Genomic DNA, 14,911 nt, shown 5'->3' on the forward strand with positions numbered 1-14,911 from the left:
TTTTTTTTTTAATTCTGCTCCACAGTAGTATTGCAGATAAATTAGCTGCCAACATGCAGCAGTTTAAGCGGTGCCGCTGTTGGTAAATGCTTTGATCATAAATTAGACCCACGCTAACGTGAGTCCTGGTGGGCTAAGTAGCTAGCTTCTGATCGTGCCATATGCCATAACGTTATGACGACGCTGCGACGGTTCCGAAGCGGATACGTTCCTCGAGTTTGGTCGCCAGGTTACGTGCTTTAACGTTGGGTACGTCCGTGTTTGCCGGACAGGACCCGCTGTTACCGCCCACTTTAGGTATTGCTCATTTTTTTGCGGAGGGACAGCTCCATTCATAGGGCTGGGCAGGCAAGGCGGGCGAAGCGCAGGAGCGGCCAAACACCATCAGCGACATAGCGTGGAAACCGAATGATGGTACCTCAGTGAGAACGAGCAGGCCAGTTTGAACCGCGCTGTCATTGTCAGCCTTTTTCGACATCGGACTATATCCATCCGCTCAGGAATGGAATTTGAGTGTCTTCACTGAATACTGGAGGTTTCATCCAATTTCTCGACCTGCCGCGGAAATAGACTTGACTTCCTCGTCGCCTGGCTCACCGCTGCCGCAGACCGACCGCTCCGCTCGGCTCATTTAACCCGGACCGTGAGCGGGACTGCTGGCGCTGGCATCTGGACGCATCGGAACTGGTCTGCCGTCGGTGTAGAAAACGCGAAACGTGCCTGTGTGTGCTTTTTGCTGCCTGTATAATGCCGACACATTTGCGGTTCCGGAGAAGGTCATTCCTTGGGCTTTTATTCCTTTTTTCACTGTCCACCTCGGCATTGTATTTCATCTACTCCGCCCCCGGAATCGGTAAGTCCCTAAGAAAAAAAAAAGGATGGTTTTATTTGAAATTCTCAGACGAAATGATGTAGTGAGCTTGTTTGTATGGGCTGTTAGGTCATGTGTGACAGCTCGGCTGCGAAGAGAAGGGGCCATGCGCCTCTGCTCAGCCTTGATCTCTCCCTGTCGATGATGAGACTCAGCTGGATGCTGGAGCCCAATCCTTTAATATCCATGTACCTGGCCGCGGTAATAATAGTACCACTGATGAGCATGGCTATTATAATCATGCTGATGTTAGTAGGCCTGAAGGCTTTGATTATACTGCTTACACTAATGGGGCCACAGGCAGAAGGAGCTATTTTGGCCTTGATGTTGGTTTCATTATTAGTAACTCGAAAAATAGTCAAAGTCAATTCATGTGTGTTTCACAAGTCCTGTTCCTGTCTGACTGTTTTCTTCTTCTTCTTCTTCTTTATTTTGGTACGCTAAAGGTCACGTTATGAATCATGGGTTCATGAGCCTAAATGGCATCTGTGATGCCAAGCAGAGCATAGATATCACTTACCAACATTTCTTACATCATTTGCTGCCTGGAAGTGTCAGGCTGTTGTATAATATCATATGTCCTGAATCCCCCTTATCATTAATTCATTAATGTGCCTCATCATCTCCTCCCTTCCCCTTGTTCTGTCACTCTTTGTCTCTCCCATTCAATGTGTGTGGACATGCGTGTCACCTCAGTCTTCTTGAGTGTCTCACCCATCCTTCTTTGGGGGCCTTGTAGCTCAGGATGCGGTCCATTCATCTTATCAGCCTAGATACCAGAGGCAATTTATGCTTGCTATTTTGGTCATTATCGCCCATGCAATACCCAAACATCAGTTCCTTTTTTTGCGACTTTAATATAGCTTGAGCAGAGCTTATCTTGATGTATAGCATTTTTAAACATGGGACTTTTGCCTGACTCTGTTCTTGACTCGGTGCCAACCAGATCTGTTATAACTTTCCACTGACTGGACTTACTAGCAGTGATGGATGTGAAAATAAGCAGCCACAGCATGGTTGCATATATTATTCTATTTTGAGATGCAGAAGAGGAAAGTTCAAAGGGAAATGTTTTTGAGGAAACAAGGTATAGTTAAAAGCTGACTTCTAGGATCTTTTATTTACTGCTTAAGCCACCATTAGTTGGATATCCTGTTGTGCTTGCTGAACATGATTGTTGAGGTTGGGCCTCTCTAAAACATTAAGTTGTCTCTGCTCCGTTGAAAACAATCCACACGAAGAGGGCATGAATCATCGATCTGAGCTGACAGACCATTGTCAAGCTGTACAGAGAACAGATTTTAAAAAGAGCAAGCAAACTAAGGGCTTTTCACAGCCAAAAAGAGAGAGCCTGATATTGTTGGCAGAAGGGAGTGACTGCATGGGAGAAATGATGTTCATGTCGTACAGGTGTAGCCTTTCTAAAACCTCAAAGAGAAAGCTGGTCCCTCTTACTCATCAAAATGGATATTGATCCATTCACGCTTTTTACCAGCTGTGGACAACTTAATCAATAATTGAATCAATTCTCATATGGAGGACACATTACTGACAGGAATAGACTGTGTAAGTCCCAGTAACAGAGTGCAATGATTTCTCTAAATGTGAAACAAATAAACAAGTAAATCGTTGAGTAACTGGGATAAAAATAATCCTTCATTCAGTTGTTCACTATTTTTCCATCTCAAGTATTGATGGTGGTGGAGCCGTGCATGGCCATATTCATCCTCCTGGGTCTTGACTATTGTAGGGCTGTAATGACCACGTGGCTTACTGGGGGTTAGTTTAGAAACAGAACAAGGACCAGCAGCACCAGTCCATTAATTATAAATGCTAACCAGGAACAAGGCAGCTTTTGCTGCTGTTACTAAAAGCTTCAGTTTAGCCTTTTACAGCAGGCCTGCACTGGGAAACCATGTGGGGGTTTGGGGATGGTGCTTAAAAGAAATGGATCCAATTGTTTGTCATAAGGTGGTATGATTTACTCACTGGTAGTGGTATCGATTCACGGACATTAGCTGAGGTTTCAGAGCCTGTGGTTGGAGATGCACCAGTGAGCCGGCAGCTTGTCAGACAGAGACAAACACTGGCAAATGGGGCGGGTTAACAAAAACATCTGAATCAACACAGCATTAGCATTTGATTTAACTATCCCCAACAGAATACATCACTGCCAGTGTCCTCGTGACGCTTCAACCTCCGCTTAGACACCACAGTGTTATGGACCTATTCAAAACTAGTTCATGATGCAGAGAGGTTTGGAAGTTGTGAGTGCTTAAAGGTATTGAGAACTCCGTTGGTTTGAATCCATTTATTGGCGATGGTTGATTTTTATCTAACAAAATGCAGACGTTCTGGGACATCCCCCACACTGTGCCAGCAAGTAACATTAACCAGCCTGCCGTAGATAGTTGTCAGAATGAGCTTCAGAGATGCAAATGGTTCGTTCACAACTTTTCACTGAACTGCTGTTCCACTCTCCAGAAATAATCCAAGAAAGTGTAGAAAGATAGCTCTAGCTGTCTTAATGCTATTATTTTCTCTTAGCATCTAATGTAAGTTTGATGTCAACAACAAAATCCTACTATATGTCTTATCAAGTTGGGAGTTTTGGTCATATACGTGTTAAACACGTGAGTCGACGGCCGTACTGTTAGTGTGAACAGATGTGCTGAAAAGGATCATATAGGAGGGTAGAGTGCATAGAATTAGCAGAATAAATCAGAGGAAATGGAAAAAAAATAGAAACATGGAAAAGGGCAAGAGGAGGAGGAGGGGGAAATGTAGAGAAAAGGATGAAAGAGATGAGCTGAGTGCCTTTCCTTCTGCTAGTTTGCACATTGGGGAAACCATCCAGAACACCTGAACAGGGCTTCCTATGATACCCAGGTGGCTTCAGTGCAGAATGCCCCAATTTCACTGCTTAGTCCATTTCTCTCTCTCTCTCTCTCTCTTTCTCTCTCTCTCTCTCTCTCTCTCTTTCTCTCTCTCTCTCTCTCTCTCTCTTTCTCGCTCTCTTTCATATCTTGTCTTTATGCACTGACACCCCAGCTTCTGTGTCGCTCTCGAGCATGGATGCTGACTGATGCAGGCTGGGGATGCAGGGCACAGCTGGGCCTGATTGCAGCAGTTTATTTAATTAAAACATGAGAGGATCCCACTGGAGCGAGTGCTAGGGAAGACATAGCCTCTATTTATAGATTCGAACACAGATACACACACACACCTCCACATCCAGGGAGAGCAAGGAAGACAAGAAACCAGGTGCTTCCCTTTGTCTCCGGAGACCAGGTACATCCTCCAGTCTCAATGGCCGTGCATGGGCGCGTATATCCGTCTGCAATAACGTGTGTATCTTAGCATGTACCCGATTCAGTCCGAGGTGTGGCTTGTTGACGGTACAAATTCTTAACGGTGTGTTTCGTTGCCTCACAGCAGATGAAGCAATGGAGACACCTTGAAAACAGTGTCGAAATCCCCCAGGGTTTTACAGTAGCTTTGGAGGATTGTCCTTTAATTTATCAAATAGTACAAGGGTGAGATAAGGAAACGCGTACAGTCATCACATTGACTCGACATGAATTAACACCATTTGCCAACTAGAAGTACAGAGTAGTTAGTTTTCACAGTTGTAGTTTTTATAAGCCAAGTAAATATTTTTTTTGCTCTGAAGCAACCTTGAGATCTCTTTACCGCTCCTTTTCAGTTATTGAAATATGTATCGTGAAATTTTAAAAAGATAAATAAAGTATTCTGATTTCACTAATGGACATATAGTTTATACTGCAGTCTATCTTGATATGATCTTTTGTGGCACATTATCAGCGCTGATAATTCGTGGCATTGAGACAGAGTTGTGGCCTTCGTTTGATTATGGCCTTTGAACCTGTTCTGCTTTCTGCCAGTTCAACATTTAAACTGTTTATGGTCCAAGAAATAAATCATGTGTTGTTTCTGAAAGAGAAGTATTTTACAATTTATTGCACAACTAGTCACATTTGAGGCATTTGAGGGTTACTGTTTAGCAATACTGACATTTCCATGTATTATAGTTTACTTTCTCACTATGTGTCACCAGTTGCAGTCGAATGTTGGGTCTTTTGTCCCACCCTGTCTCAAAGAATTAATTTGTGGAGACAAGCAGAAGGACAATGTTTTTGATTTGTGCATGCCTTGGCCTTGTGCCCTGCCATCGCTTTAATGGGAGACATCTCAGTGGGCAGTTCTGTGCCATCATGCTGCTTTCTCACCAGTGTGTTTCTGAGAAAGCTGTTTTCCCAGACTGGATTTTTACATTTCCTCTGGTCACACCCACAAAGCTATGCAAGTGCGCACATATACCATACTCTGTACACATCACTGTCTTGTTTTTGCAGCCACTTCCTGCAACTTTGCACCATAACAATGAGCGGCCTCCTTAGCTCGGGAACATTTGAATCCTAATTTGGCTAAAATATGACATTTGAGATGAGGAGGCATGAAAGAAGGAAGACGTTTATAAAGATCAGACAGATTATCTTTGAAGCTATGCAGTTTGGTGCTGTGGGGGGAAATGGAAAAAAACTCCAAATGAGCCAGGTCTCATTTAGATTAGAATGTGTTTGTGTCACCACTGTTTAGTCTTTGGTTGACTTAATGGGAGTAAATCTTTAACTTTGAGCAGGAAGACACGGTGTTTAACTAGACGCACACATGCTTTTGTTCTACACGCTCGATGGATTTGGTAAATCTGCAGTGTCTGGTTAGAGGATAACAGTTGACGTATTTTACAGCACTAGTAGCACCAAATTACAAATGGCTGTAGTTAAACTGCCCCTCGTAAGTCTTGTAAAGATAGTGTATATTGCAAGTCTGTAGTCATCAAAATTTATAGCATTGTTGGTGGTAGCCATAGAGCTTATCACTAGGAAGGCTCCAACCTAGATCCACTGGTTGTGGTAGCAGCTTTGTCTGTCTTTGTGCACTGCAGTGAATATGTTTGAATTTATGTGGATGTAAAGAGGGATGTGTCTGTGGAAAAAACAGGTCACTTATGCTTGGTGGACATGCAGTTTCTCTGCGGATGTCTCACTTGATGCCTGACTTTCTTTGACACCGTCTATCCCTGATCCTAAAAGCTCAGCGTCGTGCTACCCTCACCTCTCCTTCCACCTGAGTACTGCTGCTGAATTGATCCATCCATCAATTTAGCTCAGTTCAACTTGACATTTGTAATGTTTAATAATTATTAGTGAATTGAAAACTAAAAAAAAAAATCAAAGCAAAAGGGAAAACAGAATGTAGGATGACCAGCAGTTCAGTTTCTCAAAGCACTTTGGCTCGAGCACTTAAGATCAGGCATTTGACATTTTCACTGCAGTTGCTATGGTACCCTGAGGATTTGTTCCCATCCACGACTCACTCCTTTTTTATTGTCGCGGCAACCACAGAAACATGCCATCCTTGTTCCTTGATGATCCGGGTGACAACAAATCCCCAAGGATACAGTCACGACGGTCATCTGGGAGGTCTCTGTGTCTGGGATATCTGTACACTCAAGACTGAGCCCCATAGTAAAAGTCATTACAACCAGTATAAATAATTCTAAGCGCTGCTGGATTCCCCCTGCTTTTTACCACTGGCAGTATTTGCCTCATTATTTAAATAAACATGTCTAAATTGTATTATCTGCCGATGTCTAGACCTTTTCTATTTGTGTAAATCTGTCAGTTGTGACAGTCAGGCCCTGTATTGTAAATTCTTTCACACAAGCTAGGGACACGTGACTCGTAACTAAGCTATTCACAAAGGAATTTTGTTAAACGTCAGTAGGGTTCTGTGCACCTTGTAAGTTACAGGAATGAGCCATCCTTATAAAGCCTCCCATTGGCCTTATGATACCCTACGCACTACCCCCTTCATACACACTCAGACGCACACATGCACAGACATGCACCTCTACAGTACACTCCAAATATGGTTTACTAGAATACACGGCAACACTGAGCGTCACCCTGAAAAGGGCATGGATTGCATAACTGTTTTGATTGTGACACTATAAAATCTAAAGCATTCTTTTCTGTAGTATTGCTGCAAACAGGAGACGCTAAGGTTTTGCTTTTGTCTGTTCATCCAACCTATCATTTGTGGATTTTCTTAAGTCTGAATTGCCAACAGCCGAAAACAACAGATTTCTCAGACTTAAATTATAATAACATGCTATGGACAGTTGTACTGAGAATTAGTTTTGAACAAATAGATATAAACAGGCCAACTTTATATGAATCTTCTGTTCAAAACGAATGATTTGCATCATAGTTGTACGACAAAGAATAGAGCTTCCTGGTTTTATAGCTTTGTAAAGTCTCTTTTCCAAACAGCTATTAAAGTTTCAAAGATAAACTGAAGGAACGTGATTGTGGGTATGTTATTCATAGAGCCACTCCTGTGTGAGGACAAAAGTCTTCATGTTTGATGAAGGTGTTTCTAATGTCCTGCATTCTCGTTCGGATAGTCAAACAGAGAAATTCTTTTCAAGTCCGTATATATGGCAAACCGGTACAATCCAGGCACATTAGTCCATGAATTCTCAACTCAACAAAAGTGATAACTCTTGGGCATGGATATATGCAAAGTGATGAAGAGTTAATCCCCTTCCCCCTAGCAGTTCTCGTTTAAGAAATTATCATAGACTTGGAATGAAAGTGATTCCTTATTGTATTCCCAGTAAATTGTGAAAGCAGAAATATGCCCCTTTTTTTTTTAATATAAACACCCTCTTGTAACTGCCTTTTCATTCACTGCAGTACTGCAGCACTACTCAATTTCTTCTGATACTGATTGTTGTGCATTTACCTACCTTTTCTGTATGTTTTATCTTCAGACATGGTGTAGCAGTACTTCTACACAGATTCCAAATGGCTTCCTCAATTTTACGTTTTATGTTCTACTTATAGTCACAGCTTCCTTCACTATTAGTTTCTGTTCCTGTTGTAGATATAATGACCGTCATCTGTTAGGCAAAGCAGGAGAAAGGTAGCAAACAGAGTTGATCCAGAGGTGATCAGGACATATATAGGGATCATACTCATACCCTTAAATTGTTGTCTGTAAGATGACTCCTATCCAGCCTCTGGATATTTGACCACAGACAGATGGTGGAGCTGAAGGTAGTAGAGGTGGGTGGGGGGGGGATGTACCAGTGCTTGGATGCAGAGCTGTGAGACGTTTTAAAGCCGACTGAGGGTCTTGTGTTGAGGCACTAATCATTTATGTAACCTAATCACCCTGTGGAGAATCCCAGTCTTTGTTGACCTGGTCTGAGCGTCCCTTTGTTATCGAGACGGTTACCGTGGTTACTTTGGTCATGTGTTTGAGGGCAGTCAAACTGTATGTAACTTGTGACGAGCCCAAGTACAGCAGTGATGTTGCCAGTGAGGTGTAATCCAAACACACACACACAGTGTTGATGATGGGTGGAGTACTGCTGATGGTGGAGAATAATCATTGGGAGAACCACAATAAGTATTAGCTGAAGCAAGTATACTCTGTCAAACATTTACCTTTGAGCAGGCACAAGAAACCTCCTCCCCCCTTTACAGACATTATACACTTTTGCACATGAACCATCATTTCCTTAGAATATACAGGATATTCCTTATGGATCACCCCTAAAGGAGGATGTGTGTGTACGTAGCAAAACAATAGAGCCCTTGCCAGCTGTCCAAGTCCATCCTGAAAAGATGATTGTGTTTCATCAGTCACCTTCATGGCCGCTGACAAGTTTTGTACTGTATTTACCAGTGGTATAAAATTATCGATTATCTCGTGACTCTTGATTAAATTAATCACCCTGATACACTGACTTAAATGTTCTTCTCAAACACTGTCAAGTATGAAGACCATTAAATTACAACAGTACCAAATTATGTGTACGCATGACTCACTCTCTGTTGCATCAATTCGGTTCTGGCGTCATATTTTATTGTTGATTTTGACCTTTAGAAAGGTACGTATTAGACTGCACGTGGGAATATTCGCAGACTCAGTGATGCCGGAAAAAAGTAACAATTTTTTTTACCTGCAATGGTTGAACACTGTTGAAGTATCTCAGCAGAACTGAAAAACATGAACCCATCCATCAGGGTTAAACTTGGTATTCCCACCCAGGGGTAAAAGACCTAAATACTTGTTTGACAGCTGATATGTAAGTTTTCACCTGACACAACATGTGGTTGAATGACGTTTCACCGTGCAGCGGCAAAAGTTGAACCTGGATCTACTTTTATGACTGTGTTTTAGCTTTAGTTGTGACTCAGCGGGTGAGATAATTTGATCCGCTGCTCTCGTCTTTGTAAACACAAGCTAACTGATCAGTCACACCTGCTGGATTCTCTGGTATCCAAAGCAGCGCCTTAGATTGGCCATTTGATACGGGTGTCATGTTTTAATGTTGATTGTGACCTTTAGAAAGATACACAGTCTACTGCACATGGAAGAATGAGTAATGGTAGAATAAAGTAATCCATTTTTTATTTTTTTATCTGTAGTTGTTAAAGTTTCATTGCAGCTACTGATAACCTTTCCGATATGGGCGTCAAGGTAGACGTTGAAAACATGAACCCATCCTGTAAAGTGGATGGATAGGTGGCACCTTCTAACACCTGCTTAATTCTCAGGTGTCCAGAGCAGCACCGTAGGTTGGCCATGGCAGCAAACATAAACAATCAACACAGAAAGAACCTTTATTGGAGCTTCATTAGAAGGCTCCTCTAATAAAACCTCAGGAGGGCAACTTAGTTGGTTAGCAAAGCGTTGCTGTGGCCCCAGCTGATTCATAGCCATTGCGCCGTGTGATAGTAGTGCAAATTCAATGAGTACTAATTAGCAGCTGCTTCATTCATTTATTTATTTATTTATTTTTTTGCCTCGTTGTGTCCATGACAATGGTAAAGCAGCCAGATGAGATATTTGGATAGAGTTAGCGTAAAATGGCAACATGTAAATATGCAAGAAAATATGCAAGGTCTTCCTGGGGAGGACCTTCTAGCTGCCTCTATTCTACCTCAGCTGCATGATACCATCATGACCTTACAGTGGCATCAAAACCTTGCATCTCCTCTATTCTTGTGTGGACAGCAAATTTATTTTCAACAGAGACCTATAAAACATGTTTTTCTGTAGAGTATCAACACATTGTCATGACCTGGATTGATGTTGGCAGAAATAAATTAGTTTGTGGATTAATTTGAAAGTTATTAATCAATTAACAACCACTTTGAGTTGTTTACATAACTCATTAAAGCAAAAGAAGAAAGAAAAATCTGATCATTCTCATGAAATATCAAATGCATCAACTGAAGCTAAGCCTGAACAACTCTTTAATGTTTTTTTCAATGATAATTCACACGGTTTAATTCAATTAAAAAAATACACGAGTTGGCACATACTATACATACATACAATAAAGTTCTATTCTATTCTATTCTACTCCAGAGCATGATCACTTTACGTTTTACATTTTAATTACATTTAAATGATGTGATTGGCCACAGCAGTGTCTACTCTATGTTTACGCAGATGACAGTATTTTGTGCAATGCATGTATTTCGTAGCATACAGGAAGCATAGGTATAGCAGCTGCACAAGTCCGTGCAGAGAGTTGAGTGTGGAAATCCATACGGGAGGGCCTGTGTGGTTTCTCTGCGTCTTGCTCCACTGTGTGCAGCTACTGTGGCAGCGTGGTGTACTAGCTGCCTGCTCTGTTCCATTTGTTCAGTCAACAGGAGTAACCTCCAGCTGTGAAGAGACCTCATCTTTCTGCTGGGGGAAATAGGAAAATAGAGCAAGCAGGAGAAAATAGGCAGTATGGTATGAGTGTGTGTGTGTCTGTGTGTATGTACAGACGTGTACCTGTCTGTGTATGTCCTCCGTACACTCTGTACACTGAGCCACTGCAATAACACAAGAATGTTCTGGACAGCTGCCAGATTTAAAAGCAAGCGGAAATGGGCAGAAGGGAGCGGCGTGGGCACTGCAGGAATGAACCAGTACTCGCTGCCCCGGTCCGACCAACATCACAACTGTCTTGCCCCACCGTAAACTGTTAGAATTAGGGAGGTTAACTGGTTCCCACAAGACTATACATGCACAAATGAGGTAATAAACGCTTGCATTAAAATCAGATATTTCAGAAGGAAATGATGGGGAGGGATGGCACAGGCCGGGTTGGCAGACGAAGAGAAAGACTGAAAAGCCGTGGCGAGACGAGAAGCGAAATTAATCTTGAGCTGATATAATGACCTGCAGTGTAGTTGTGTTTGGCAGTAGCCGCTCAGAGGTAGCGTAAGTTACAGACCGTCTCCCCACACGGTGTTAGTTAAAGAAAATGTAATCATGGAGACCAGCGGTGGACGGACCGGGAATGCAGGAGAGACTTATCACAGGAGCCAAGAACCGCTGGAAAACCATCCAACAGGCCAAGTTTTAACACTCGCATCTCATCAGCATTCCTCTGTGCATCCGTGTCTGTCTGCTCTGTAAAATTTGAATGCCGAAGATTTGAATTATTATGTATACTACTTTCCTCCAATGGCTGGGGATTATGCAAAAAGAAACCTAAAAGGTCTGGCCTGCACCAGGGTTATGCTACTAAGACACATTTTCTTATCGGTTGCTTATTTCCACATCCAGCAGTTACTCAGCAACATTATCATTTATGTAGAAACGCATTTGTGCCGACGTAGCAGAAGAAAAAACAGCCATTGTCCTTTTAGCTGTTTTTGATCTCCACCAACTCCTGATGGAAATGTGTTACTCAGACTGCTGCATGCTTGGCGTTGATCAGCCAGTCACTAACTCTCTCTGTGTGTCACCTGGTGCTGAGTGGGCAGTGTACAATGGGCTTACAGGGCATTTTTTTTGGACTTCCTGCAATCAACCAAAACCGTAAGAGCACAGGCATTGAACCAAAATGGTACAGTTCAGATCAACTTTAGATCAAAAGGAATTTGCTATTTCCATAAAGCCTGCACATTCAGATGATATATCACTTAATACATTGGTATTGCTGCTTTAATATTGAATTGAGAAAAAAAAAAAAAGTTTTAATGAGCAGCTACAACAGATGAGATCTTAAATGGAGGCGGTTCCTAACATTGTCACCTACTGTAGCCGATGGCACCCTGGTGTCACTTAAACCACACCTAGTTCCCTGCCTGCATGGTCCTACGCTTCACAACACTCCTAACAGTAACAGCAATCGCTTCTTTAAATGCTTCCCCTCTATACGTTAATACCCCCCTTTTTTTTTTCTTTTTTTCCAAAGCTAGAAGTATTACAGACAAGCAGTCACCATTGCCGTGAATGAGTGGACATTACCTCAAATAACCGCTGTTTTTCAGCCTGCTTTCTCTTATCCCCTCAGAACACATGCAGCAGTAGAACTGAGAGAAAGATAAGAGAGAGTTGGAGAGTGTAGGGGGGGAAATTTAAAAAAAAAAAAAAAAAAGGAAGCCTCTGTCTCGAACTCACGCGCATACATCGTACGATCCGTCTCCCTCTCTTCATCTCTCACTTTCTTTCCCTCAGATCTGTTTTCCAGTATTTGCTTGCGGCAGATTGAAAACAAGGGGTGCTGGCACCACTGTGTCATTTATGTAATTCTGCTCATCGCGTCTGGTCCCTGTGTTTCTCTGCCATGTAGTGGCTCAGCAGACATAGTGACTCAGGGACGGGTCACACATGCACACATAGACACACACACACACACACTTGGGACGGCAGAGCAGATGGAGGGGCAGAGGGACTAGTGCAAGACCAATAATGAACTCAAACTAGACCTCATGTTGTCCCTGCTGGCATGTGTTGGTGTATACTGTATCGGAGTGTGACGTTATTTAGGACAGTTTTATCTCCTGCAATACATGTTCCATTGCACACAGTTTCCAGTCGCATCACACGCGCAGTGCCTCATAACCTGTCTGCTAATTGTATGTTATCAGCGCCACTGCTGTTATTCTGCCTTTGGTATTCTAGATTGTCAGTTACAAAGTTCCACATCCCATACAGTAACAGGTGCAGCATCGCGTCTAAAGGGTAAGAGAGCACCGCTGTTTTGTTGGTGTGGAAGTTAATCAGTTAATTATTGTCACTGATTAACCAGGCCAAGCTTGAAACTGCCTTAAAGCCTGGAGGTAAATAAGAGGTTGTATTCAAGCTCTCTTTCTTTCTTAGAACTGTAGCTGCTCTGCCCATTGCCAAGAATGAAGTGGAGTCAAGCACAAGGCTGCTGACAATTACCGTTCGTGTGTCACAGTAGTGAGGAAGTTTTAAAAAAAAAAAAAAAGTTTTTCCCCTGTATTTTTATTTCACTTCTTGTACTCACAAAGAACAGTTACATTCTTCACTCTCACTTGTCTTCCGAGAAGCAGCCACGTCATACAGTGGAGCTGGTGTTGTTAAGTACTTGTTGTCACTTCTGTCTTTAGATCTTTTTTTACTCTAATGTCCATCGGTATTCTAATTTGTTCTTTTAACACAAAACATTAATGGGCTCAGTTCTTCAGCTATGGTAATTGTTTTCTTCATTAAACAACTCCTACACATAAAATAGTCTGTGCAAAACCTGCTACTATGCCACAACATCTGCCGTCTGCAATGCTCAGGTTTATTTTCATCACAAAGTTATTTTCATTGTGAAATTATTCTTGGTTGGGCAATTTAGTGCTGTTGTACAGTAGATCGGAAAAACAACCTACGGTGTTTAGATTAGAACTAAGTTTCAGATCTAATTTTTTTCTTACAGACTGAAAGCCATGTGACTCATGTGGCAGCTACAGAATTGCCACATCTTATAAAAATGTCCTAAACAGGGCTCCAGACTAACTTTTAAACTGGTAGCACCGATGCGACCAAGCTTCTTGTTTGGTCGCACCTAACACCTTGTCACAGGCAAAACACATCACTCGCTGAACATTTCTTTATTGATAGACACTACAATTTACAAATGTTCCCTAAACGCCCCACATTGCAGGCTGTGGTAGCTGCTGCTTGGTGGCCTCTAAGGGCTAGGTCATGTGGGACCAAAAATAACTTTGAAAAAGAAGGGTGTTCTAATGTTTGTGTCTAATTTGTCCAAAATTAAACCAAGTGATTTTTTTGCTTCGGAGCGAAAAACCCCCCCAGCACATTTAGGGACACGCCGCATTTCACAAGAAGACCACATTTGTAAGTGTGAATACATACCACGGCAGATCGTGTTCATGTGAAACATTAGTGTGATTATTGTGAGTCTAGGGCCCTGTTAAATATACATAATTTACAAATATCTTAATATTATATATTAAAGACAGTTGTCTCAATATTAACAAAAGGACTTTTTGCAGTGCATTGAATTTTTTTTGTTCCGTGTACACAGAGAAAAAACATGTCCGACTCCTGCAGGCCTCCGCTGACCTTTGACAGTGCAATGGTTGCAGTATGTGACCCTAGATTATGTAAGCACAGTATCTGAAGCCTCACCCTTGCATGCGGATGAAATTTGGGGGGAAAAAAAAGTGGGCAAAAATTATCCAAGCTATACGGTTGTGGTTTCTTGTGGAACTGTGTGCATGGTTTTTTGTTGTTGTTGTTGCTGTTGTTTTTTTAGATGTCTTTAGTTTGTGGATGGAGGCAACAAAAACCAGCGTGGTGATGAGGAGCGGCTTACAGTGTGTAACATGCATCTAGGTTAGGGAAGTACTTACATTTCTCAAGGTTTTCAGCCGTTCTCTTGTGTGTCGACATGTGGCAGTTTAACCTAAAGTGCATTTGCCTTCACCTCTATTGCAAGTCACAGTTTTATCACAAAATGATTATGAGGTTGGCATAAAGTGCGAGAGTGAAAGTTTTCTGTCACCTGCTCGATGTTTCTTTTTTCAGAAAAGATGATGTGAATCTACGATAATAGGAGGGAGGGGTCGTGAGCACCACTAAAGCCCTGATTTTTTTTCATTAAATATGATTTAAACAAGGAGAATCTTTTACTCAGTTCTCCTTCATCCTTCATGGGCGGACATTTAA

The 14,911-nt window shown here is 42.1% G+C and overlaps 1 protein-coding gene across 1 annotated transcript in view; it reads left to right on the forward strand.

The window, feature by feature from the left end:
* Nucleotides 1-17: 17 nt before the first annotated feature.
* The window catches only part of b4galt5 (UDP-Gal:betaGlcNAc beta 1,4- galactosyltransferase, polypeptide 5), a 33,298-nt gene continuing 18,404 nt past the window's right edge, over nucleotides 18-14,911 (forward strand). Inside the window, exon 1 of the mRNA XM_008300397.1 lies at nucleotides 18-853. Coding sequence (XP_008298619.1) covers nucleotides 748-853 — 106 coding nt within the window. The 5' untranslated portion in view covers nucleotides 18-747. The remainder of the gene's footprint in view (nucleotides 854-14,911) is intronic.

Source organism: Stegastes partitus, unplaced genomic scaffold (assembly GCF_000690725.1).
Source record: "Stegastes partitus isolate 25-593 unplaced genomic scaffold, Stegastes_partitus-1.0.2 Scaffold1534, whole genome shotgun sequence".
Lineage (NCBI taxonomy): Eukaryota > Metazoa > Chordata > Actinopteri > Pomacentridae > Stegastes > Stegastes partitus.